The following is a 27,928-nucleotide window of genomic DNA, read 5'->3' as shown; positions in this document are numbered from 1 at the left end:
GTCCAGTCGCGGACGACTCTGGGGTTGCGGCACTCATCTCGCTTTACTGGCCGAGGGAGCCGGTGTACAGCTTCCGGGTCATGTGGCCAGCATGACTAAGCTGCTTCTGGCAAACCAGAGCAGCGCACGGAAATGCCGTTTACTTTCCCGCCGGAGCTTTCGAACTGCTAGGTTGGCAGGAGCTGGGACTGAGCAACAGGAGCTCACCCTGTCGCAGAGATTCGAACCGCCAACCTTCTGATCGGCAGGCCCTAGGCTCTGTGGTTTAACCCACAGCGCCACCTGCGTCCCTTTAAAGTGGTATAGTAAAGGTACCCCTGACCATTGGGTCCAGTCGCGGACGACTCTGGGGTTGCAGCGCTCAACTCACTTTATTGGCCGAGGGAGTTGGTGTTTGTGCGCAAACAGCTTCCAGGTCATGTGGCCAGCATGACTAAGCCGCTTCTGGCGAACCAGAGCAGCGCATGGTAACACCGCTTACCTTCCCGCCAGAGCAGTACCTATTTATCTACTTGCACTTTGACGTCCTTTCGAACTGCTAGGTGGGCAAGAGCAGGGACCGAGCAACGGGAGCTTACCCTGTTGTGGGGATTTGAACCGCCGACCTTCTGATCGGCAAGCCCTAGGCTCTGTGGTTTAGACCACAGTGCCACCCGCATCCCCCTAAAAATAAGCCATGGGGTCAACAACTCCTGTCTTATTCCCTCCATCACATTTGGGAACATCACTGCAAGGCCACTTACGCTCCCAGGAACAAGGCTATTTCGTTTCCTCCCGTGTTATAAATAGGACCGAGTGCACTTTTGGGGATTTCCGGAGTCTGACACAAGTTTCCAGAAACCATCACACCCAGAGACCTGGGTCACGTTAAGCAGCGATTGTTTCCAGCGCTGCACCACAAGGGAGACTCTTGGCACACGGCTGTTTCAAACTCTGTATCCGTGTGGATCTTTGTGCGTTTGCTCCTACAGCAGCTGGCTTAGGGGCTGTGCAGCAAATAATTCTCAACCATCTCAAAAACAAAAACACCAATTCCATGGGGTTTATACAGTATATACATTTTTGGAGGGGGTGGCAGCCATGACTTAAACTTAAACCAACCCCAAACCTGTTCAAAAGTGAGGTACCCTGCGTGCATCCGCAAAGGAGACAGAGGGCAGCCTGCGGCCGAATTGACAAAGCCCCAAAACTCTCGCCTTAACCTCCATCCTGTTTGGTTTTCCTTATCCTGACTGTCCTCCGCCTCAAGAGTAGTTTGATCTCATCCGTTCAAATTACAGCTGTCTACCGACAAGGGGCCATTTAAACGCAAAGCCTGCCCACCTTTCCAGCATGACTCTCATTATGCTCTTTGAAGCAGCCGCAGCCAGTGGGGTTATTATGGGGTGGTTTCCGGCTCTGCGGTCTTGGACTAGGAGACGGCACGGAGGGTTGAGCTTTCTGCAGGAGCCAGAGGTCTGTGGGCACCACCTTCTGGGGGCGACTTTGGACTTTGCCCAGCAGTTGACCACCCTCCCCCCCCCCAGCCCCACTAAAAAGGCACACACAAAAAATTTCAGCTAAACATCGGGAAGAACTTTCTGACAGAAAGAGTCCTTTGACAGCGGAACAGACTCCCTTGAGAGATGGTGGACCAGGCTTCCTCAGCCTCGGCCCTCCAGATGTTTTTGGCCTACAACTCCCATGATCCCTAGCTGGATCATGGGTGACCATCAATATGCAGATGATACCCAACTCTACCTCTCTTTCAAATCAGAACCAGCGAAGGCCCTGTGTGAGTGTCTGGAGGTGGTTGGAGGATGGATGGCGGCTAATGGATTGAGGTTGAATCCTGACAAGACAGAAGTACTGTTTTAGGAGGACAGGGGGCGGGCGGGTGTGGAAAACTCCCTGGTCCTGAATGGGATAACTGTGCCCCTGAAGGACCAGGAGCGCAGCCTGGGAGTCATTTTGGACTCACAGCTGTCCATGGAGGCACAGGTCAATTCTGTATCCAAAGCAGCTGTCTACCAACTCCACCTGGTACGCAGGCTGAGACCCTACCTGCCTGCGGACTGTCTCGCCAGAGTGGTGCATGCTCTAGTTATCTCCCGCTTGGACTACTGCAATGCGCTCTACGTGGGGCTACCTTTGAAGGTGACCCGGAAACTACAACTAATCCAGAATGCGGCAGCTAGATTGGTGACTGGGGGCAGCCGCCGAGACCATATAACACCGGTCTTGAAAGACCTACATTGGCTCCCAGTATGTTTCCAAGCACAATTCAAAGTATTGGTGCTGATCTTTAAAGCCCTAAACGGCCTCGGTCCAGTATACCTGAAGGAGCGTCTCCACCCCCATCATCCAGCTTGGACACTGAGGTCCAGCGCCGAGAGCCTTCTGGCGGTTCCCTCATTGCGAGAAGCAAAGCTACAGGGAACCAGGCAGAGGGCCTTCTCGGTGGTGGCGCTCGCCCTATGGAACGCCCTCCCATCAGATGTCAAAGAGATAAACAACTACCTGACATTCAGAAGACACCCAGCCAGATGGGTGTGGTACAAATAATAAATTATTATTATTATTATTATTATTATTATTATTATTATTATTATTATTATTATTATTATTATTATTATTATAGCTAGCAGGACCAGTGGTCAGGGGTCATGGGAGTTGTAGTCCCAAAACATCTGGAGGGCTGAGGTTGAGGAAGCCTGTGGTAGACTCTCCTTCCTCAGAGGTTTTTAAGTAGCTCAGCTGTAGAGAATGTTCCCTGACTGAAACCCTGGAGAGCTGCCAGTCAGTGTAGACAATATTGAGTTAGGTGGAACAATAGTCTGGCTCGAAACGAGGCAGTTTCCTATTTTCCACCATGTGTGCGAATTTATAGTCATTTCCTGTTATCAATAACAACTCCGCCAAATCATAAATGTGCCACTTTTCTTGTACCTATGCTTAAGCTTTGTGCAGGATTGTACCTCTCGGGATTTGTGGCTATAGAAATGCAATGCCAACCAAAGATGGCATTTCATGCATCCATTCACAAAAGACCCATAACAATAACTTGGTTAGTCTCTGAAGTATCACAAGACTCCTTGTTGTCTATGAGTGCAGAAAGGGACGCCATGCGCTGTATCCAACAGAGTAAACTCATTGAAACTGATGGGTATGACTAGCTTAGGCCCATTGAGTTCAATGGGTCTACTCTGAACGTGGCTACAGCCCTGAAAAACCAGTGAGGAAAATAATTGAAACTTAGTTGTATTGTCTCTTCCACTCCTTCCCTGATCTTGCTAACTGGGACGCCGTCAAAGATTGCATAAATTCAGACGCAGATGTATGCCAAGCCTGTTTCCAAGTTTATGTTTTATGTCGCTGATGGGATTGTGTGTGCTCTTAAAAAAAAAAAATAAGCTTCACCGAGCAATGCAAAAGCACTGGGTGGGCGGAGGATAAGTTTTCTAATTATGTAAATTGATGATCTCATTGCAGACATGTTTATTTCATCATGTATCAATGCATACAAGTCAGACAGTCTTCTCTGTTAAGCTAAATGCAGGCTTCTTGTAATTCCATTATCTGGAATCTCGCCCTGTGAAAGAATTCTGACTTGTGCGACTTTAAAAACAACACACACACACACACACACACACACACCCCTGCAGGATCTATTATATAATACAGAAGGTCTAATGTTGCCCTGCAAATATTGACTCCAAAACTTTGCAGCTAAGGACTAGGGTCCCTATACGTTTGAAGCAGAATGATACCACTTTAAAACAGTCATGGCTTCCCCCAGGGAATTCTGGGAACTGTAGTTTGTTAAGAGTGCTGAGGCCCCTATTTCCCTCACAGAGCTACAATTCCCAGGCTTACCTGGGAAGAGGATTGACCGTTAAACCACTCTGGGAATTGTAGTTCTGTGACAGGGAATAGGGGTCTCCTAACAGCTCTCAACACCCTTAACAAACTACAGCTCCCAGAATTCTTTGGGGGGAGCTATGGCTATTTAAAGTGGAATGATACCACATTAAATGTATAGTGGATATGTTCACCAAGGTCGTTTTCAGCCAGCTGATGACCTTAAAGTATTAATTTCACTAAGGTAGCCATCACATTCCATCAAGGGCCGAGAATAATTTCTTCCAATGGACAAAAATCATAATTTTGGCTGCAGTCAGAAGATCCATCACTAACCCCAAAATAACTTTCTTCAAAGTACCCTTCCAATATACTGGGGGGGGGACATGCAAGGGATTCTGATGCCTTTTAAAAATACTTTTCAGCGCTAATCCCCAAAATAATACAGCTTTATTCCAAATGTAAGAATACAGGTTTGTATCCAGAATGAGCCGCAATGCCTACGAATATTTTAACCAAAATATTCTGCAAAGTGTATAACCATCTCGCCTCACCAAACTGTTCAAAGCGGAATTTCAAATTGCAGAATGTGGAATCTTACACTTTGACATATTTGTTGTTGTTTAGTCGTTTAGTCGTGTCCGCCTCTTCGTGACCCCCTGGACCAGAGCACGCCAGGCACTCCTGTCTTCCACTGCCTCCCGCAGTTTGGTCAAACTCATGCTGGTAGCTTTGAGAACACTGTCCAACCATCTCGTCTTCCGTCACCCCCTTCTCCTGGTGCCCTCCATCTTTCCCAACATCAGGGTCTTTTCCAGGGAGTCTTCTCTTCTCATGAAGTGGCCAAAGTCTTGGAGCCTCAGCTTCAGGATCTGTCCTTCCAGTGAGCACTCAGGGCTGATTTCCTTCAGAATGGAGAGGTTGGATCTTCCTGCAGTCCATGAGACTCTCAAGAGTCTCCTCCAGCACCAGAATTGAAAGGCATTCATTCTTCGGTGATCAGCCTTCTTGATGGTCCAGCTCTCACTTCCATACATCACTACTGGGAAAACCATAGCTTTAACTATATGGGCCGTTGTTGGCAAGGTGATGTCTCTGCTTTTTAAGATGCTGTCTTTGACATATTAGCAGTATAAAAAGAGGGAGGGGAATTCAATTCCTGGCAAAGGTGAAACCTTGCCTTCATTTTCAGCAGAAAGCTACATTCCTCAACACAGTGGAAACGCTCTTTATCTCTCAGTGAACTTTCATGGGTGGGTAAAACAAGCCTCAAAAGTTACAACCCCGTGGAAAGTTCTCCTGCGCGCAAGTCTATCCTGCACAGCTGAGAACTAGTAGATTGATGGATAGTCATTCCTGCATCGCAGGGGGTTTGAATTGGGCGACCCTTAGGTCAGAATCTCCTTTCTCGCAACTGTCATCTCACTACAAATTAAGTTCTCCCAACCAAAGTCACCGAGACGCCGCCACACAGGGGCGTTGGGGTGGGGAGGGCAACCAGAGCGATGTTAGCAGACTCGAAGTTATTGTCCTGTACAAATAGGCAGGAAACCAGCCAGTTCCCGGGATTTCCAGTAACAAATTCCTTCTGCAGCTGGGCTCCGACAGATCGCAGCAGGTAGAGGGCAGGAAAGAGAATTAAGAGGCTGGCGGACCAGCTGGGAAAGGAGGGTGGGGAGAAACCGAATACGGGGGTCACGGCTACATGCCACCGTCCGTGTGGGTCCACACAGGACCTTGCAGAGCCAGGCAGAGGCCCTGGCCAGGTAGATAATGTGCCCCCCTTTTTTTACCCTGGGGATAAAGGCAAAGGTAAAGGGACCCCTGACCATTAGGTCCAGTCGTGAATGACTCTGGGGTTGCAGCGCTCATCTCGCTTTATTGGCTGTGGGAGCCGGCGTACAGCTTCCGGGTCATGTGGCCAGCATGACTAAGCCGCTTCTGGCGAACCAGAGCAGCGCACAGAAACGCCATTTACCTTCCCGCTGGAGTGGTACCTCTTAGGAGTAAATGTAAATGTAAAGTAATGTGTGTACGTATAGTGAAGGTAAAGGGTAAAGGGACCCCTGACCATTAGGTCCAGTCGTGGCCGACTCTGGGGTTGCAGCACTCGTCTCACTTTACTGGCCGAGGGAGCTGGCATACAGCTTCCGGGTCATGTGGCCAGCATGACTAAGCCGCTTCTGGCGAACCAGAGCAGCGCACAGAAACGCCATTTACCTTCCCGCTGGAGTGGTACCTATTTATCTACTTGCACTTTGACGTGCTTTTGAACTGCTAGGTTGGCAGGAGCAGGGACCGAGCAACGGGAGCTCACTCCGGCGCGGGGATTCGAACCGCCGACCTTCTGATCGGCAAGTCCTAGGCTCTGTGGTTTAACCCACAGCGCTACCTGCATCCTGGGGATAACTGAAGTCTTATAAATAAGTAAGTATATAACGTAATTTTTAAATAATGTATTATAATTTTAAATACATTTTACAATAAACACATTATTCATTTAAAAATGTATTATACAATTTTTAACAGTTCCATAATGTATTTAAAAATCTATTTTTAAATAGACAGCTTTGACTATTATTTATAATTATAATTAAAACTTTTCCGTCTTCTTATTCTACTCTTTAAAAAGATGTATGCTTGCGAGAAAGCCGCTATTGCTCATAAGCCACTATTTCTTTAAAAAACATGGTTTCCACCAAATTTGATCTTCATTGAGCTATATGTACTCCTCGGGTGTAAGTAATATTCCTGGTCTAGTCAACGAAATTGTAAACAAATGGCCACATCTTCATCAATTTTTCATCATTTTCAAAATTATTTTTACCGTCCACAGAAACATCCACGCAGGCAAGTTTCCGGTGCTGTGGCTGTGCAGACCCTGCGAACTGACAGCGACACAGAAAGACACCGGCACACTTCCTGGCGTATCTGGTACAGTCAGGAAAGACTCTCAGAGCGGACGCTATCGTCTGCAAGGTGGATGAGGGGCCTGACTCAGCGCAAGGCAGCCTTTTCTGCCCTTGGATCGGGTGCGCTTTCATCTCATCCCTTTTCTCTTTCCTTTTACAGTGGCACCTTGGTTCTCAAACTTAATCCGTTCCGGATGTCCGTTCCAAAACCAAAGCGTTCCAAAACCAAGGCGTGCTTTCCCACGGAAAGTAATGCAAAACAGATTAATCCGTGCCAGACTTTTGAAAACAACCCCTAAAACAGCAATTGAACATGAATTTCACTATCTAATGAGACCGTTGATCCATAAAACGAAAGCAATAAGCGATGTACCGCAGTCACACAATCAATCCATCAGTAGCTGAACTGGGTTCCACACAGTCACAAAAACTGAAAAAAGAGCCAGAAAAACGCAAAATAAATAGCAAAAACGGACCTCAGCGTAACACTCAAAACAGAAGTGTGGTACTCAAATCGGGAGCATTACACTCAAAATGGAGCACGTTTGGCTTCTGAAAAAGGTTCAAAAACCGGAACACATACTTCCAGGTTTGTAGTGTTTGGGTTCCAAATTGTTTGAGTACCAAGGCATTTGAGAACCAAGGTACTACTGTATAATTCTTTAACGACTGGGTTTTAGTAATACAAAACAGCCCCCTCCTCCTCCTCCTGCAGAGGAGTCATGGAATCATAGGGTCCCCCAAAGGTCATCCATTCCACCCCCAGCAATACTAAAGCACAGCTGACAGGCGACCATGCAAGCTCTGCTGAGAAACCTCCAAGGAAGGAAAGGCCACCAATTTCAGAGGGAGTCCGCTCCACCACCAAACAGCGCTTAAGAAGACTAGAGACTGCCGTCCCAAAAAACCCACAAATCTGTCAGTTCAATCCATTAGGAAGCATTAAAATTCAAATCTATGGATTTCATAGCAGCCAGAAAGGTTTGCATTCTGCTGGGAGATGTCCCTGTATATCACCTTTGCTTAGATAACATGGCTCCCTTTGGGTCCTCCCAGTGTTGAGCAACCAGCTACAAGAAGATGCCCAGCAGGAGGTTTGAAATGACAATCTCCATTGCTCCATTTTAGCAATTTCTGCAAAGGCCAAGGTCCACAACTTTTTCACAAGCCCTACGCATATGCCGGAACGACCCTGGTTCCTTAACATTCTCTCCAAAGTAGCCTCAGGTGAGATCTCTTCACCTGAAAGTCTCACAGGGGCTACCTACCATTTTTGTCCCGTTTTCCATGTTTGCCTTTCTCACGGCTGGATGTGCGTAGCCAAACACACCGGCAGCGCAACCCGCTGGGAACTTCTCCCGCTCTAACAGGAGGGCTCTTGTGCATTCCTTTCGAGAGATGGCACTGCAGAGCTTGCGCCCAAAATATCTTGGGGCACAGCTGTTTTGGAAGGGTTCTTTCTTATGCAGGAAGACTCAAGAAAATTGCATTGCTGTTGCTGTTTTTTGCTGGGTGGCGGTGAAGACGTCACAGCCCACAGGGAACATCCACCATGCTCAAACAGTGGGGTTTTGCTGCTGCACAAGAATGTTAATTTTTACATTTAAACCCCACCTTTTCTCCCAAGAGCTCAAGGTGGCATGCTTCGATCTTGACTGCTTTCACAGACCTACACCCAGTAGTGATGTATGGAATTGAGAGCTGGACCATAAAGAAGACTGATCGCCGAAGAATAGATGCTTTTGAAGTATGGTGCTGGAGGAGACCATGAGACCATAAGAGTCCCATGGACTGCAAGAAGATCAAACTTCTCCATTCTGAAGGAAATCAGCCCTGAGTGCTCACTGGAAGGACAGATCCTGGAGCTGAGGCTCCAAGACTTTGGCCACCTCAGGAGAAGAGAAGACTCTCTGAAAAAGACCCTGATGTTGGGAAAGATGGAGGGCACAAGGAGAAGGGGATGGCAGAGGATGAGATGGTTGCATAGTGTTCTCGAAGCTACCAGCATGAGTTTGACCAAACTGTGGGAGGCAGTGGAGGACAGGAGGGCCTGGCGTGATCTGGTCCATGGGGTCATGAAGAGTCAGACACGACTAAACAACTAAACAACAAGAAGAACACACTCCCTACAGGCATGCATAATGAAAACCCAGCTGTCTGGAAAAGCTATCATCCACCCACAGCTCCAGTTTCAGCAAAGGAGGTTAAAGACATCAGGGGGCCATGACCCAGGAGGCCCTGGGCCTCCTGCTTGCCTTGGGGCAAAGGATCTCCCTTCCACGTTGGGGTCCATTTGATGTCCTTTTAAAGAGGAAATCCCCGCCGGAGCCCAGAAGGGATTTGCCAGTCACACAGCTAATCTTTGAATAGCCCTGTGCCCTTCCAGCACCCAAGGGGCTGGCAGCTGCCAAAAACCAACGGTTTATTTATCTAGCCACAAATAAAGTTCTCCTTTGTCCAACACGCAGGGAGCCAGCGGCCTCTGGGCAGGGCTGAGCCAATAGGCAGGGAAGGAGGCCGAACAGAAAACATGAATGCAACTGAGGCTCATTGGCCTTGCGGAGCAGATTAGCCAAGGAGGAGGAGGAGGAGGAGGAGGAGAAGAAGAAGAAGAAGAAGAAGAAGAAGAAGAAGAAGAAGAAGAAGAAGAAGAAGAAGAAGCAGCAGCAGCAGCAATAGATAGGTGTTTTTGTTGTGCACTTCTTCAGATCTGCACATGATATTCTGGGAGATTTAAAGGGTTATTGTCACCGAAAAAAACAGGTTGCTGTGTTTGATGCATAGCTGTCAACTTTCAGATTTGAAAATAAGGGATCAGCAGCCTCGAAAATAAGGGATCGGCAGCCTCACCTGTCTCACCGGGGACAGTCTACGGGATATCTAAGAATCCGGGATAGCAGCAGGAAGCAGCGGGAAACGGCACTGGAATACGGGAATTTCCCGCAAAAAAGGGAAGGTTGACAGCTATGGTTTGATGCTTGGGAATGAGAAGACTGAGTGGAAAAGGGAAACGTAAAAAAAGAAGAAACATGCAGGAATCACAGCTGGGTTAAGACAATTCAAGGTGCTGTTGGCAATGGAGGTGTGCAGGAATAATACAGATAGATATGGAAGCCTTCCTTGAGCACAAACACAAGTCTGTTAATCTCCAGCTGATACCTACTAATAGTAAATTTGTCCCCAGGCTGGCCTTTAACCCTGTTCTCCCTTTCCCCTGACATATTTGCAGAGAGCCTGCACTAAGGGAGGAATCTCACCTGGCCGCGAATGGCTGCAGAGCCGGACGAGACCACAAACCCCCTCCAAAGCATGCTTGCCCTGGGTTATTTAATATATTTCTGGCAGGATCACGCTCTCTCCCTCTGCCCCTTGCTCACTCGCAAGGAGCTGGGGCAGGAGGGAGTGGGACGTGGGGCCACTCTCAGCTCGGAGAGGATTTGGCAAAGGGACTCCTGGTGCAAAGAGCTTAACGGGGAGTGAGTCACCCCCCCCACCCCCCCCGGCTGCAACAAGGGTGCTTGAGAGAGCACACACAGCCGCTTCCCTCGCGGATGTGGCGTCTGACCAAGCGCTGCAGAAGGGCACGACCCCAAAGCTTTTAGCAGCGTTGGAAGCAGCAAGAGGGAGCTTCCGTTCTGCATTAGGAGGGACCGCAGCGCAAGTTGCAAGGGGCCGGCACAGATTGCTTTTCCTGGAACTCTGACCCTGGGTGTTTGGATGCTTGTGGCAGCAGCATCCCACCGCAACCACAGTGTTTCATCCCACGCGGAAGCCACGCCATCGTCAGGTCTCGGGAGGGGCAGGGGGAAGAGGGAAGAACCATAGAATCCTGGAATCGCAGAGTTGGAAGGGGACCCAAAGGTCATCTAGCCCAACCCCCAGGAAACTCAACTGAAGCACCCATGACAGGTGGCCGCTAAAAAACCTCTCAGGCTTGCTTACCCTGAAGGCAGATTCCTGAGAGTGATGGGGTCTGCAGGCACTGCTGAGGACTAACTGAATGAGGTTTCTCATTCGGAAAACACCAGCGTGAAAAAGCAAGCCAGCAGGTAGTTCCCTGCCCCCCCCCCCCGCAGGCATCCTCGCCAGTTTAAAGCACAGGAGCATCAGGCCAGAAAGGACTTGGCAACCTAGAGATCCTAACAACAACAATAATTTATTATTATTATTATTATTATTAGCCCCCCATCCATCTGGCTGAGTTTCCCCAGCCACTCTGGGCAGCTCCCAATCGAGTGTTAAAACAATACTGCATTAAATATTAAAAACTTTCCTAAACAGGGCTGCCTTCAGATGTCTTTTAAAGAAAAGATAGCTGCTTATTTCCTTCACATCTGGGGTGCCACCACCAAGAAGGCCCTCTGTCTGGTTCCCTGTAACCTCACTTCTCACAGGGAGGGAACTGCCAGAAGGCGCTCAGAGCTGGACCTCAGTGTCCAGGCAAAATGATGGGGGTGGAGATGCTCCTTCAGGCAGACAGAACCGAGGCCGTTTAGGGCTTTAAAGGTCAGCACCAACAAAGATTAAAAATACATTAAAATGTCACACATTAAAAACTTCCCTGAACTAATTGCTTCTCTTTTTGTTTTACCACCAAGACCTGCAGTTTGGGAACCAGGTAGCCCACTTCAGTTGCGGACCCCTGTCTATCTTTTAAGTAGGGATGCGGGTAGTGCTGTGGTCTAAACCACCAAGCCTCTTGGGCTTGCCAATAGCAAAGTTGGTGGTTTGAATCCCCGCGACGGGGTGAGCTCCCGTTGCTCTGCCCCAGCTTCTGCCAACCTAGCAGTTCGAAAGCACACCAGTACAAGTAGATTAAGAGGTACCGCTGCAGCGGGAAAGTAAATGGCGTTTCCATGCCCTCTGGCTTCCATCATGGTGTTCTGTTGTGCCAGAAGCGGTTTAGTCCTGCTGACCACATGACCCGGAACGCTGTCTGTGGACAAACACCAGCTCCCTCAGCCTAAAAGCGTGATGAACGCCGCAACCTTATCCTTTTAGTGGCAGGCTAGGGGAAGGAGAGACCTGACTGGCTACAGAGCTCTTGAAATGGCACCATTAGGAACTAGTCAAGGCAAGCTTGGCTTGCGGAAAGTTTTGAGTGGCGTTTTGCTTGCCATCCCAGAATTTACAGTAGCGACCCCACTTACACACTGCGAGGAGAGGAATGCATTTTCTGCTTTCCCTCTCCTTTTCAAACTCCTTTCAAATCCTGAGTACCACATCTGTAAAGTTTTAAAAAAATTCTCTACAAACTGAGCATGTCAACGGGTCACCTAGTCACAGTCTTCCTCCTACCAGGGTGAGCTGAATTGTGTCCTTATTTTAAGTTGCAGTCTTTATTTCTAAATTTGCACCTCTTTGTTGAAATTTAGCATATGAAAATGTTATGCAGCGGAGACTTCACCTCACCAACAAAGGTCTGTATAGTTAAAGCTCTGGTTTTCCCAGTAGTGATGTATGGAAGTGAGAGCTGGACCATAAAGAAGGCTGATCTCCAAAGAATGGGTGCTTTTGAATTCTGGTGCTGGAGGAGACTCTTGAGAGTCCCATGGACTGCAAGAAGATTAAACCTATCCATTCTGAAGGAAATCAGCCCTGAGTGCTCACTGGAAGGACAGATCCTGAAGCTGAGGCTCCAAGACTTTGGCCACCTCATGAGAAGAGAAGACTCCCTGGAAAAGACCCTGATGTTGGGAAAGATGGAGGGCACAAGGAGAAGGGGACGACAGAGGACGAGATGGTGGGACAGTGTTCTCGAAGCTACCAGCATGAGTTTGACCAAATTGCAGGAGGCAGTGGAAGACAGGAGGGCCTGGCGTGCTCTGGTCCAGGGGGTCACAACTAAACAACAAAAACAAATGTTATGCAAACCTGTGCCCTCCCCCTTTCTTCCCACTTAAAGGCACAGTGTGGCTTTCCAAATTGCAGTCTCTCCTGGCCACCCAGAACAGCAGCTCAGCTGTACCCTTTGACAAAGGCCTTTGCGAGGAGAACAGGATTTCCAAAAGGCATTTGTGGACCTCCTCCGTTCTGCCTTCCCACCCACTCCTCGGCTGCAAGCCCCCCTTTTCAAACCAGGCCTTTCTGATCTGCATGTTTATGCCACGTAGATCAAGTAGATCACATTCCCAAGAAGGGAGAGGGAGCCCACTTGCAAGGAAACAAATCTTTCACCGAAACGACCCCTCTCTTCCTTTATAGCACAGGGCCTCCACCCTGCACCCCACTTTGCCTTGCAGGAGCTTGACTCCTGGTGAGTCAAATGGGGTCTCCCCCCATATGGACTCCCCCAAATGGAGCCTCTGTTGCAAAAGGGACAGGATTTGGCCTTGAAGAGTTTGCCCTGCACCCTAGCCGCTTCCCTTCCCTCGCTCCCTCTCCGCCGGGGATTATATCAGTTCTCTGGGAAGTCCGATTTGCCGGTTGTCTGACTGATCTGACCTCCCTGTTGTAGGGCTGGTCCCCTCCCTGTTCCCCACTTGTACGGGGCAGCTTTTAATCCTCTCAACCGCACCAAAGCAAAGGTCAGCCCTGCCCTCCCTCTTGAGGTGCCTCTTAGGCAGAGAAGCATGCTGTGAGGGCAAAAGGCAGAAGGATGCTCTAGTTATCTCCCGCTTGGACTACTGCAATGCGCTCTACGTGGGGCTACCTTTGAAGGTGACCCGGAAACTGCAATTAATCCAGAATGCGGCAGCTAGACTGGTGACTGGGAGTGGCCGCCGGGACCACATAACACCGGTCCTGAAAGACCTACGTTGGCTCCCAATTTCCAGGCACTATTCAAAGTGTTGGTGCTGACCTTGAAAACCCTAAATGGCCTCGGCCCAGTAGACCTGAAGGAGCGTCTCCACCCCCATCGTCCAGCCCAGACACTGAGGTCCAGTTCCAAGGGCCTTCTGACTGTTCCTTCACTGCAAGAAGTCAGGTTACAAGGAACCAGGCAGAGAGAGGGCCTTCTCGGTGGTGGCACCCGCCCTGTGGAATGACCTCCCAGCAGATGTCAAAGAAATAAACAACTATCTGACTTTTAGAAGACATCTGAAGGCAGCCCTGTTTAGGGAAGCTTTTAATATTTGATGAATTATTGTATTTTGATATTTTGCTGGGAGCTGCCCAGAGTAGCTGGGGAAGCCCAGCCAGATGGGTGGGGTATAAATTATTATTATTATAAACTGCCTCTGACAGAGTCTGACCATTGGTCTGTCTAGCTCAGCTTTGCCCATGCCAGAGTAGCCAATAGGACTACAACTCCCATCATCCCTGACCATCGGTCATTTTGGCTAGGGTCCAATGGGGAGTGTGGTCTGAAACATCTGGAGGGCAGTGCATTGGCTACCCTCTCTGTGCACTGACCGGCAGCTGTTCTCCAGGGTTTCCACCTAGGGATATTCCTGGCCCTCCCTGGAGATGCTGTGGACTGCAGCTGGGACTTCTGCATGCAAAGCAGCTGCTCTAACACTGAGCTGCAGTCCTTGCCCTTGCTTCTATCCCTTCGCTTGCCAGTGAGCCTGCAGTCCTGTGTCCTGTTCTAGGCCAAGGATGTTGACAATCTGGAATGCGTACATAGGAGGGCAACCAAGATGACCAAGGCATAGCTGTCAACTTACAGATTTGAAAATAAGGGACCAGCAGCCTCGAAAATAAGGGCTCAGCAGCCAAAATAAGGGATTTTCAGGGCACAGGTATGTTCGACTTCTGAGCCCCTCCGAGCCAAAGGCAGAAAGCCCAGCCAGCAGCCAAACGAAGCCTCAAGCCGTGGTTCCCACAGCGCAGCAACCCGGCAAAGGGGATGCAGCAAGGAAAACCACCGTCACCTCTCCGCTGGGAAGCGCTGAGCAAAGGCGAGTCCCCAGGCAACGCGGCTGATTTGATCAGCACAAGGCATGCAAGCTCCACCCCCCAGTCATTCTTAGACTTCTTATTGGGTGAGCAACGCAGCCAAGCAACACAGCTGGAGCCTCCCTCCTCCCTGGCCGGCAGGGAGGGAGGGAGAGGAGCTGCTTCCTTTGAAACCTTTGAAATTTAAGGGACATCATCAATAAAGGACAGCAGCGGGACATGGCGCTGGGATAAGGGACTTTCCCGCCAAATAAGGGACAGTTGACAGCTATGGACCAAGGGTCTGGAAGCCAAGCCTGGTGAGGAACGGTTGAAGGAGCTGAGTATATTTAGTCTGGAAAGGATGAGACTGAGAGAAGACAGAATAGCCATCTTCCAATATCTCAAGGGCTGTCACACGGAAGATGGAGCAAGCTTGTTTTCTCCTGCTCTGGAGGGTAGGACTCGAACCCATGGCTTCAAGCTCCAAGAAAGGCAATTCCGACTCAGCATCAGGAATAACTCAAATAATTCAATATCTGCTCAAACCAATCCTCCTCTTCTCACTGACCTCACTAACCTTGAGTAGGTTTGAACAATTTGGGGCAATTAAAATGTTAAAAGTTAAATAAACCTTGTGGAAGGAGGAGTGTTAAGGTATATAGAAGTGTACATAGGGTTAATTTGTTATTATTGAATATTATTGAATATGTATATTATTGAATATTGTATACCCAATGTATCAGCCGCCTGGGGGGTTTCACTGTTTGTGTTTTGGTGCTTGGTAAAAAATAAAATATATATTAAAAAAATAAATCAGGAATAACTTTCTGAGAGCAAGAGCTCTTTGATGGTGAAACAGACTCCCACGAGAGGCTGTGGCTTCTCCTTCCTTAGAGGTCTTTAAGCAGAGGTTGGATGGTCTTCTGTCATGGATGCTTTAGCTGAGATTCCTGCATTGCAGGGGGCTGGACTAGATGACCCTCAGGGTCCCTTCCGACTATTATTCTATGATTCAACCCCCTCCTCCGTTGTTCTTAGCCCCGTGTCCCCAGTTTCTCTCCCCTCGCAGAGACCGCGCTGCCCTTCTGTTAGTACGTTCTTGATCTCAACAAATGTCCTGGAAGTCAAAAGATGGGCAGGGTTTTTCCTTAAAGCCCATTCTAAGGAACTGGAGCGTCTGTTCTTTGATTTGTGGGAGATAAGGAAGCTGAGGAATTTTTGAGGCAGGAAAGCGAGAGCACATCTGCAAGCACAAAAGGAGGCATTAGGGCCAGACGTTGTGAGCAAAGCACAACATCCTGTGCTGGAATAGCACATCTGTGAGACATCCCAATTGTCCCCCAATTGGGGAGGGGGTCCGTTCCTACCTACTTTGCTTGGGTTTGCAAAGATACGGCTAATATTGGACCAGGCCAATGGCCCATCTAGTCCGACCTCCTGTTCCCACAGCTGGCCAACCAGATGCCCGAGGGAAGACTTTAAGTGGGACCTGGGTGGAAATTAACAGGAGACTCAGGAGATGAGCTGCAATGTCTGGGAGACCAAAACTGGGTAACTTGCAAATAAAGAGGAAGGTGTACAGAGATCAGATGATTTCATGGGTGGCGCTGTGGTCTAAACCACTGAGCCTCTTGGGCTTGCCGATCAGAAGGTCGGCGGTTTGAACCCCCGTGACGGGGTGAGCTCCCGTTGCTCTGTCCCAGCTCCTGCCAACCTAGCAGTTCGAAAGCACACCAGTGCATGTAGATAAATAGGTACTGCTGCAGCGGGAAGGTAAACGGCGTTTCTGTGCACTCTGGTTTCTGTCACGTGTTCCATGCGCCAGAAGTGGTTTAGTCCAGCTGGCCACAGGACCTGGAAAGGCTGTCTGAATATAAACACCGGCTCCCTTGGCCTGAAAAGCGAGATGAGTGCTGGAACCCCATAGTTGCCTTTGACTGGACTTACCGTATTTTTTGCACCATAACACTCACTTTTTTCCTCCTAGAAAGTAAGGGGAAATGTCTGTGCGTGTTATGGAGGGAATGCCTACGGGTGGCATGCCTACGGATTTCCCTCCTCTAAAAACTACGTGCGTGTTATGGTCGGGTGCGTGTTATAGAGCGAAAAATACGGTAACTGTCCAGGTATCCTTTGCCTTTATCCTCATGAGTCAGGTAAGGGAATATTTCCAGAAAGATAATGGTGGATCCAGAAACTGTATGAAATAAAGGGGAGTCATGTTCCAAGAAGAGGAGCTACTTGGCTAGGTCTCCCCTGGTCCCAAACCGCTGAATAGAACCAGGTTGGCAAAAGGTGGTTTGTGCTGCCATTTTTTTAACTGCAGCACTGACTTTTTTATTTTCACACTTTTTTTTTGCTTTACATTTTTGTGGGGTATCTTATTTCACTTGAATAATCACTTGCTACACATGGACCCTCGAAGGGTCTTACAAAATGTGAAGAGCACAATTAAGGAATATTTGAAAAAATATGTTAATATTTAAATCTTAGAATAGCTTTGGAAGTGGATATAGGCTGTAGGGTTAGAAGATAGTGTGTTTTAAAAGAGTATTATTTGTAAGTGATAAAATGTGAAGTTTTTTATGGTTAAAGTAAATGTGATTTTAAAAAAGATGGTTAGAAATTATGAGATATGTAAACTGCTAAAGATGAGGTAAAATGAAAATCAGAAAGATGGGATTTGGGGAAGCCCACTTAACAATGTTTAGAAAAATAAGGATAAGACAAAAATCTGTTTGTGTTGTTTGTTTTTCTGTTTGTGTTCTTTATTTGTGTTATAAAATGAATATTTTTTTTTTGGAAAAAACAAAAACAAGATGTGAAGAGCACTGTCCTGACTCCCGCCCAAATATGTAAAGAAAGGCTTTTACTTGTGAGTAAGAGAGAGGTCTTTACTCAGGCTAGTAATGGTACAGTCTGGGCAATAAGCACACTGCTTAGGAGTCGAGGTTCAGGAGTTCTGGAGCGAGCAAGAAGTTCAGAATCGGACGGAAGCAATGAAGATGTCCCAATGAGTTTCCCTGTCTCTCACACCGGCTTTTACAGATGAGGTGGGACGAGAATCTCTACTCTTGTGCGGATGCCAAGAGTGTCAGCATTGCTGTCTCCAGGTCAGGCGAGAGAGCTGGCATCCCTATTCCCTTTCCAAAAGTGACTGAAGTCAGGATAGAAAGGGGAGACAGCTGCTCCCAGGTTCCCCCATTCCCTAACCTTCCTTCTCCTGGTCACAGTCTGCCCGATCTTGACAACACTGTGAGGCTCATGATAGGAATAAACACGAATGAATCACAACAACCTACAAAACGGACCAGATAAAACAGCAGCAGAGACAGCAAAATCAACACAATCCATCAAATATCTGGGAGAACAGGTATTTTTACACCTGGTTCCCAAAAGCATGTTATAGTGATGGCACCTAGCAGGCCTCACTGAGGTGAGAGCATCAAAGGGAACGCCTGCGAAAGGGACTCAACTGTAGGGCCCAAGTAGATGCCAGCCAAAAGCGGTGCTCCAACAATATTGGGGTCCTGAACCATACAGGGATTTATTGGTCAAAACCAACACCTTGAACTGGGCTCAGATATGTACCAGCAGCCAGGGCAACTGTGCCAGGACTGGTCTTTATCTAATCAGCTCCCCAGCAGTTAGTTCTGCACTAGCTGAAGTTTCCAAACAAAGGCAGCCCCACATAAAGCCCACTGCAGTAGTCCAATCTTGGGGCTACCACAGCGTAGACTACTGCAGCCGGGTCATCTGATAGGGTCGTAACTGAGCCACCAACCGATGTTGGCAGAAGGCACTCTGGTCTCAAGCATCAGCAACAACAAGGCATACCTGGAGTTGACTAGGTGCCTGAGTTTTTATGTATAAAATTGCATTACACAAACACACACTCGCACTCTGCTCCTTCTGGAGAAAGTCTACAAAACGAACAGCACTGTCAGGAGATTTGGGCTGAATGGGGTAAACAATCATGGTTCCATCTCCCAATAAACCAAGGCAGCGGTTCTCAACCTGTGGGTCCCCAGATGTTGTTGGACTACAACTCCCATCATCCCTGAGCTCTGGCCTTGCTAGCTAGGGGTGATGGGAGTTGTAGTTCAACAACATCTGGGGACCCGCAGGTTGAGAAAGGCTGAACTAAGGCAACCACAGAAGCCAGAAGAAGGCCTGGAAACGATGCCTTATGAGGAACGGCTAAGGGAGCTGGGCATGTTTAGCCTGGAGAAGAGGAGGTTAAGGGGTGATATGATAGCCATGTTCAAATATATAAAAGGATGTCACACAGAGGAGGGAGAAAGGTTGTTTTCTGCTGCTCCAGAGAAGCGGACACGGAGCAATGGCTCCAAACTACAAGAAAGAAGATTCCACCTAAACATGAGGAAGAACTTCCTGACAGTAAGAGCTGTTCGACAGTGGAATTTGCTGCCAAGGAGTGTGGTGGAGTCTCCTTCTTTGGAGGTCTTTAAGCAGAGGCTTGACAACCATATGTCAGGAGTGCTCTGATGGTGTTTCCTGCTTGGCAGGGGGTTGGACTCGATGGCCCTTGTGGTCTCTTCCAACTCTATGATTCTATGGTTGTATGATTTCCACTCAACCTACCGTGGCCTTTATGATAACAGCTTCCAGAACAGCCTCACCAATGTCATCAGATGCCACAAGGTTCGGCCAACTCAACAACACTTCCTTGCCCACTGCCAGCGCCCTCACAACTATCTGGTGTGCCAGTCCTGGTGGCCAGGTTTCCCCAAGGATACATGTGCAACATCGGAAGGATACGTGGCTGCTAAGACTGGGGTTGCCAAGATCCCCACAGGGTTAGAAATTTGCCAGGAGCATTTTGCACCTGGCTATGGGCCAAATGGAACCAAGTGACGATGCCCAGGCACCAGGATGGCTCCTGACATCTCCACCATCTGGAGGTGCATGCCTGGGGGTCCGTAGACTGTTTTCACACACAAATACCACATCCTGCAGAATTATACCCGTTAAATACACAATCAGGAACCAAAAAGTCGTACTGAAAAAGCTGCCTGGCCCCAAATTAGCAACTAGGCATTCTGTTTTAACGACTGTAATCCTGGTTTAAGGAGACCTAGCCAATCCATCTAAGTTTCTAACACGGCGTCCTCCACTCGCTAACCTGGGCCAGTGGGTCAGAGTGTGGCCCAGAGCAGAGCACATTTGAGCAAACTAGTTCCCTCTCGGCAAAGAGCCTTCTCCAGCATCTTGCACCAGACCCCACGTTCTCGGTCCACCCCACCTCCCCTTCCCCCCCCCACCGCCCCAAACCACAGCAGGCCCCCGGCCAACTCACCATCCCCTTCCACCTTCTCTGGGGTACGGCTCCAGACAAGCTGCCTACTTTTCAAGCGGACTTGGAAGTTCCTCCGCTCGGGCCTCTGGGATTTCTTCTGGTAGAAGAGGGTGAGGACGGTGCCCGTCTCCAAGCGCTTGAGGACCCCGGACATGTCCCCTGCTCCGGCCGCCTCCGTCTCAGAGGGGTCCTCCAGGAAGCCATTGAGGAAACTGTTTAGCCTGGACAGAGACATCCTTCTCACTGCATGGCCTTTGGTGGCATGCAAAGCCCTCAAAGCCACAGAAAATCCTCTCCCCCTTTTTTAGCAGAGGGGAGCTCAAGACGCTGCTAAAATCCTGCTGAGATATATAATATTCCTTGCTGGCAACTGCATATATATTAGAAACCTCTTTCTATTTCTCTGTCTCTAAGCTGCGATGGGATCTCCTTCGATCCGGTGTCTTCTTCTGGAAGCTTCAAGGGATGGAAAACCAGATTTGGGGGGCTGAAAAGGGAGGTGTCCCCCCGAAAGCTGATGGAAGAGGCTTCTCCTGCTGCGAGGTTCAAACCCGGCTCAGAGCGATCCAGCCCAGCTGGGATTCTGGCCCAGAGAGGAATGGAGGTGGGGGAAATCTCGCCATAGCTTTGGGGCTGGAGAGGGGATGAGACTTTGGTGCCCTCTCTGGGCAGAAGCCCCGGGCAAGCCCCACCCGAGGTGGGCTTTGCAGGGATGGAGGAAGCGGGTGGCGCACCCAGGCAGGCAGCGCCCCTCCTGCCCCAGGGACCCGGGTGGCAGCCCCCGGCCACCCCATCCACTCACATCTGCCAAGGGTCTTCTGTGGGGTGCAGAGATCTTTTCTCCAGGAAGCTGAATCCCCAGATCCCAAAGGCCAGGAGGTTCCTCTGCAAACGCTCCTCTGCCCCACACCCAGGAAGGGAAACGCGCTCGGGGAGCCTTGGCAGGGTGGTCTATGGGGCGGACCCCTTCTTGTCCCCTTTCTGGTCCTCTTCTCCTGCTCCCTTTCCTCGCTCTTCTCCTCCTCCTCGCCTTATTTCTCCGCTCATTAATTGCAGCCTGCTGCTGAAATGGACGCCCAGAGGAAACTGCAATCGCACATGGCCGGAAAGAGACCAGAAAGGAATTTAGGAGGGGGGGAAAAAATAAATAAATCCTGGATCTTACAGAGAGCAAAATAGGAAAGTGCGGGGGGGGGGGGAGGAGGCTGGAAAGGTGGAGGAGGGCGGCACCTAGAGGCGGAAAGAGGGCATGGCAGGGGAGGGGTTGCGGTAACAGACCAAGGTGGGTCCAGATGCGCAGCCCAGCGCGCTTGCCTTCCAGATGTTTTGCACTACAAATCCCATCGGCCCCTGCGCCAGCTGATGGGACTTTTAGTCCAAACAGCTGGAGGACACTCGGTTGTCAAAAGGGCTCCCCAGAGAGAGATGCGCCTGAACCTTACTTTAAGTTGCTGCTGTTGTTATTTATTTTAGTTGCCTTTTTTCTGCTCCAAGTAAACGTCTTTTTTTTTGTTCTCCCAGGCTTTTATAAACCTGCATTCTTAAAATGGCTTGGAAATGGTCATGCTGCAATTGTTTTATAAAATTTCTAAAATTGTGCCTTATTGTTTTATCTTTGCGGGTCACCCAGGAGACTGTTACTGGGCAGCTAATCTTAAAAACCAAAATAATATCAATTTAAAAAAAAAAATGGCAGAGGAGCACAGAAGGTGCTCCTTCTGCACCTTTATTGATTACATAAAATTTATACCCTGTTTCATTGTAAAACAAAACAAAACAACAACAATGAACAAACCTGAAAATGGTTTACCAAAAAGATAAAGCAATTAAATTATCAATAAGAAAAATAAACAACAATAATTTAAGACTTTAGAAAATTTAAAATAACAGACTAAAATCAGATTAAATATTGAATCAATTTTCTAGACATTTGGCTAGGCTCTTCTAAACAAAAATGTTTTTAGGAGACATTGAAAAGAGCGAAGGAGCCTGCTGCCACACTAAAAGATGTGGAATGGGTATTGTGTGCCACCTGCAGGTGCCAGTTCCACCAATTGAAGCCAAATTATAGGTACATGCCAGCATACATAGTCGAAGTGTCTATAAACAGAACAATTTCGGAAGGAACTTTTTAATTTTAACCATTACACCAAACTCCTGCATCTTGCACACACACACCCAAATCCACTCTACATTATATATTATATATAACTACAAGAAAGAACATTCCACCTAAACATTAGGAAGAACTTCCTGACAGTAAGAGCTGTTCGACAGTGGAATTTGCTGCCAAGGAGTGTGGTGGAGTCTCCTTCTTTGGAGGTCTTTAAGCAGAGGCTTGACAACCATATGTCAGGAGTGCTCTGATGGTGTTTCCTGCTTGGCAGGGGGTTGGACTCGATGGCCCTTGTGGTCTCTTCCAACTCTATGATTCTATGATTCTATATTATTTGTAAAAGGTAAAGGGACCCCTGACCATTAGGTCCAGTCGTGGCCGACTCTGGGGCTGCGGCGCTCATCTCGCTTTATTGGCCGAGGGAGCCAACGTACAGCTTCCGGGTCATGTGGCCAGCAGGACTAAGCCGCTTCTGGCGAACCAGAGCAGCGCACGGAAACGCCGTTTACCTTCCTGCCAGAGCGGTATCTATTTATCTACTTGCACTTTGGCGTGCTTTTGAACTGCTAGGTTGGCAGGAGCTGGGACCGAGCAACGGGAGCTCACCCTGTCACGGGGATTTGAACCGCCAACCTTCTGATCAGCAAGTCCTAGGCTCTGTGGTTTAACTCACAGCGCCACTGGTAAACAATATCCTTGCCACAGTGACTATACCTGAAACTTTAACCGGGCCATTCATATAAATTAACAGCAGGACTGGGTCATACCAGATCCTATATCCAAAACTCTTTTCCAAGCGGGAGTGGTGAGCAGAACCCAATGTGGGCTGCCTTTTCGAATTGGAGGCTGCATTGGAGTAATGCATTGGAGGCTGCATTGGAGTAATGGGAGAAACTGTACCCTTTCGGAGTTTAATGCTGCGAACGTCTCCATTGCAGGTTCAGGTTGTACGGTCATACCTCAGGTTACAGATGCTTCAGGTGCCAAAACCTGGAAGTACTGGAATGGGTTACTTCCGGGTTTCGATGGTCACACATGTGCAGAAGTGCTAAATTGTGCTTTGCGCATGCGCAGAAGCGCAACCCACGCATGCGCAGACGTGCCGCTGCTGGTTGCGAACGTGATCCGTGCGGGATGCACGTTCACAACCCGAGCATCCACCGTATATGTGTGTGAATAAAACTACAAAAACAACAAAAATATCCATACTGTTATGGATTTGTGGCTGCCAAGACACCCATAATTCCTGGGTTTAGTAAGTGTTAGAGTTAAATCAAAGCTTGGAGAGATAAACTGGAAGTCCAACTCTTAAAAACTGGATGGATGGGCCATTTTCAGGGAACAAAGACAAGGAGATAGGCTGTCAGCAAAGCCAAACCAGAAAATGGGGAAGTTCTTTCCTGAGCCCAGAGATCATCAGTCAGAAGGCAATGTCAGTGTTTTTGTTAGGAAGACTTTTTAGGATTTCAGTTTTTGCCCAGTGTTTAAAGATATACCATGATGGTGCCCAGTAAGCCTCTTTGGGGAGAGCATTCCACAAACGGGGAGCCACTGCAGAAAAAGCCCTGTTCTCATGTTGCCGCCCTCCAGACCTCTCATGGAGGAAACACAAGAAGGGCCACAGATGCTGATTGCAGGGGGCGGGGCACTTCCTCTGAGGAGAGGCGGCCCTTGAGGTACAGTGGTACCTTGGGTTAAGAACTTAATTCGTTCTGGAGGTCCGTTCTTAACCTGAAACTGTTCTTAACCCGAAGCACCACTTTAGCTAATGGGGCCTCCCGCTGCTGCTGCGCGATTTCTGTTCTCATCCTGAAGCAAATTCTTAACCCGAGGTACTATTTCTGGGTTAGTGGAGTCTGTAACCTGAAGCGTCTGTAACCCGAGGTACCAATGTATTGGGGTTCTGAGCATCTGCTTTGCAAGCGTCAGGGGTATGTGTGTCTTGCAAGCAGGAGGTCTTATATCTGCCTTGCAATCCCCCCAGGCATCTCCATGCAGGAATGGGAGGGAATCCAGCCTGAAATCTTGGAGAGACGCTGCCAGTCAGTGTGGACAATATTGAACTATGTACTTAAAAAAAGAAGAAGGGACGCGGGTGGCACTGTGGTTTAAACCACAGAGCCTAGGACTTGCCAAACAGAAGGTTGGCGGTTTGAATCCCCGTGACGGGGTGAGCTCCCGTTGCTCGGTCCCTGCTCCTGCCCCCCTAGCAGTTTGAAAGCACGTCAAAGTGCTTGCCATTGTCACTGTGGCAAGGATATTGTTTACCAATAAACACAAATTACAAACTCTGGCAGGAAGGTAAACGGCGTTTTCGTGCGCTGCTCTGGTTTGCCAGAAGCAGCTTAGTCCTGCTGGCCACGTGACCCGGAAGCTGTACGCCGGTTCCCTCGGACAATAAAGCCAGAGGAGCACCGCAACCCCAGAGTCGCCTTTGACTGGACGTAACCATCCAGGAGGAGGATGCGGGTGGTGCTGTGGGTTAAACCACAGAGCCTAGGACTTGCCAATCAGAAGGTTGGTGGTTTGAATCCCCGCGACGGGGTGAGCTCCCGTTGCTCGGTCCCTGCTCCTGCCAACCTAGCAGTTCGAAAGCACGTCAAAGTGCAAGTAGATAAATAGGTACCACTCTGGTGGGAAGGTAAACAGCATTTCCGTGCACTGCTCTGGTTCTCCAGAAGCGGCTTAGTCCTGCTGGCCACATGACCCAGAAGCTGTACGCCAGCTCCCTTGGCCAGTAAAGCGAGATGAGCGCCACAACCCCAGAGTCGGCCACGACTGGACCTAATGGTCAGGGGTCCCTTTACCTTTAATTAAAAAAACCCAAAACCAATATTTATATACTGCTCTCAGGCTGGATGCATCCATGGTCTGAGTCAGTAGAAGGAAGCCTCCTATGTTCCTATAAGGCTTTGTGGATCAAAAGAAGGATTTTGAATTGGTATGGAGGAGAGGTGCTCCTGGCAGCTGCGACTTTCCAGGCTACGAATGATGGAGGAGAGAGCAGTGTGCTCTCTCTTCTTTTTTATATATATAAATTTTGTATTAGTTTTTCAACATATCATTTTCAACAATAGTTAAACGTACCTTTACATCTTATACAGTTTTTTTTTTACTTCCATCAATCACATCTGAAAATTGTCCAATTTATTCACTCAATTTACATTTCTTATTTTCACTATTGCATTTAAATCTCATAACTAATATCCCTCTTCTTTCTCTTCTGTGCAATATTTCTTATATTTCTCCTTACAAAACTTCTTGTAGTCCTACTAGCGTAATTTGTTGATTACAGTTGCTCCTCAAATAGTTCGTATATTTCTTCCAATCTTCTGTAAATCACTGGTCCCGCAGGTTTTGAATCCTTCCTGTCATTTTATCCAATTCCGCGTAGTCCGTTAATTTTGTCTGCCATTCTTCTTTCGTCAGTATTTCTTCTTGCTTCCATTTCTGAGCCAACAATACTCTTGCCGCTATTGTGGCATATAAAAACAATTTTACATCCTGTCTATTAATAGCCTCACCTATAATGCCCAGTAAAAATGCTTCTGGTTTTTTTAGAAATGTATATTTCAACATCTTTTTCATTTCATTATATATCATTTCCCAGAATTTTTTTTTTACTTTCTTACATTCCCACCACATATGATAAAATGTTCCTTCTTTTTCTTTACATTTCCAACATTTATTATTTGTCTTATATATTTTGGCTAATTTCACAGGTGTAATATGCCATCTATACATCGTTTTCATCACATTCTCTTTCAAGGCATTACAAGAAAGAGCAGTCGTGAAGATGTGGAGGTCTCCAGCGCATTTGCCACAGTGCGCCAGAAACTCTAGCCTGGGGGCAAGCGCTAAGTCTCCTTGCGCAGGAACCTGCTGTCCCTGCCCTCCTTCCCCAAATATTATTCCCGCCAGGAAAATGTGATGCACATTTGACAAATGAAAGCCTTTCCTTTGGGACTGCAGGCGGCAGCTTCTCCTGGAAAAAGAGCCCCCACCTTGTAAGCCATGTGATGCTGCTTCCCTTGGGCACAGGCTCCTCAACGAACCCCAGCGTCAGCAAAAAATTCAATTTCAAACTTCATTTGCCCTTGGGAACCATCTCTCTCTCTCTCTCTCTCTCTCTCTCTCTCTCTCTCTCTCTCTCCCTTTTCTGAAAACAAAGAATTTTTCCACCTGCCCCCAAGCGGTTAACTTTTCTGGAAAAGTTTTACTAGTAGGGAGTGTTATCTGGAACGATTGCAACAACTACCTGACTTTTAGAAGCCTTGCAGAGGGAAGTTTTAAATGTGTGATGTTTTGCTGTGTTTGAGGTTTCAGTTTATTGAAAACCACCCAGTCAGATGGGTGGCATATTATTATTATTATTATTATTATTATTATTATTATTAGTCCACCAGGATGGCCCTGCAAAAAAATCATCAGGCCTACCAGGCAATGACTAGCCGCCTGAGAAACAGTTTCTATTCAAATGCGATTTTGGTTTTAAACGCAGTGTAAGGAAGTCTCTAGGGACGTGGGTGGCGCTGTGGGTTAAACCACAGAGCCTAGGACTTGCCGATCAGAAGGTCGGCGGTTTGAATCCCTGCAACGGGGTGAGCTCCTGTTGCTCAGTCCCTGCTCCTGCCAACCTAGCACTTTATCGGCCGAGGAAGCCGGCCTGATCATGTGGCCGGCATGACTAAGCTGCTTCTGGCGAACCAGAGCAGTGCATGGAAACGCGAATTACCTTCCCGCCGAAGTGGTACCTATTTATCTACTTGCACTTTGACGTGCTTTCGAACTGCTAGGACGGGTGCCACTGTAGGTCGGGTGCCACTACTGAGAAGGTCCTCTGCCTGGTTCCCTGTAACTTGGCTTCTTGCAGCGAGGGAACTGCCAGAAGGCCCTCGGTGCTGGACCTCAGTGTCTGGGATGGATGATGGGGGTGGAGACGCTCCTTCAGATATACTGGGCCAAGGCTGTTTAGGGCTTTAAAGGTCAGCACCAACACTTTGAATTGTGCTCGGAAACCTATTGGGAGCCAATGCAGATCTCTCAGGACCGGTGTTATGTGGTCTCGGTGGCCGCTGCCAGTCACCAGTCTAGCTGCCACATTCTGGAACAATTGCAGTTTCCGGGTCACCTTCAAAGGTAGCCCCATGTAGAGCGCATTGCAGTAGTCCAAGCGGGAGATAACCAGAGCATGCACCACTCTAGCGAGACAGTCCACAGGCAGGTAGGGTCTCATCCTGCATACCAGATGGAGCTGGTAAACAGCTGCCCTGGACACAGAATTGACCTGTGCCTCCATGGACAGCTGTACGTCCAAAATGACTCTCAGGCTGCGCACCTGGTCCTTCAGGGGCACAGTTACTCTATTCAGGACCAGAGAGTCCTCCACACCCACCCGCCTCCTGTCCCCCAAAATCAGTACTTCTGTCTTATCAGGATTCAACCTCAATCCGTTAGCCTCCATCCATCCTCCAACCGCCTCCAGACACTCACATGAGCAGAACACCTGTCTGGGTATATCTGGGATTCGAGGTATTTTCCCCCACAAACCCCCTCCCACATTGCCTTCAAAACAAAGAAACAGACCTGGATTCTGTTTGCAGCTGCCTGCCTGGTGCCAACCATTTTCTCTAACCACCGCCACTCCCTCCCCTCTCAGGTCTCCACAACCTGCTGGCTCAGCTTTTCACCAACTTGAACATTTTTTAAAAAAAAATTCTTTATTTCTTTTGCTTTTCTCAGCAAATTTCTCATAAGCCACCGAGAGACTCCCACAGCCTGAACCTCGACTGATGAGGCTCCGATTTCAGATGTGTGAGCCAGCTAATTGGGTCTTAGTGCATGCTTGTTGCAAGATTCATCGTTCTGGGCGAGGCTGGATTCATTAGGAGGATTAGCGCCCTGCTTATTTGCAAG

The 27,928-nt window shown here is 48.4% G+C and overlaps 1 protein-coding gene across 1 annotated transcript in view; it reads right to left on the bottom strand.

Moving 5' to 3' along the window:
* The window catches only part of LOC310849100 (1-phosphatidylinositol 4,5-bisphosphate phosphodiesterase gamma-1-like), an 88,413-nt gene extending 67,370 nt beyond the window's left edge, over nt 1-21,043 (bottom strand). Inside the window, exon 1 of the mRNA XM_083748990.1 lies at nt 19,897-21,043. Within this exon, the coding sequence (XP_083605116.1) occupies nt 19,897-20,131 (235 nt within the window). The 5' untranslated portion in view covers nt 20,132-21,043. The remainder of the gene's footprint in view (nt 1-19,896) is intronic.
* Nucleotides 21,044-27,928: the final 6,885 nt, after the last annotated feature.

This window comes from Podarcis gaigeae (assembly GCF_964106915.1).
Source record: "Podarcis gaigeae genome assembly, chromosome: 7".
NCBI lineage: Eukaryota > Metazoa > Chordata > Lepidosauria > Squamata > Lacertidae > Podarcis > Podarcis gaigeae.
This window is presented reverse-complemented; position numbering and strand designations above follow the sequence as displayed.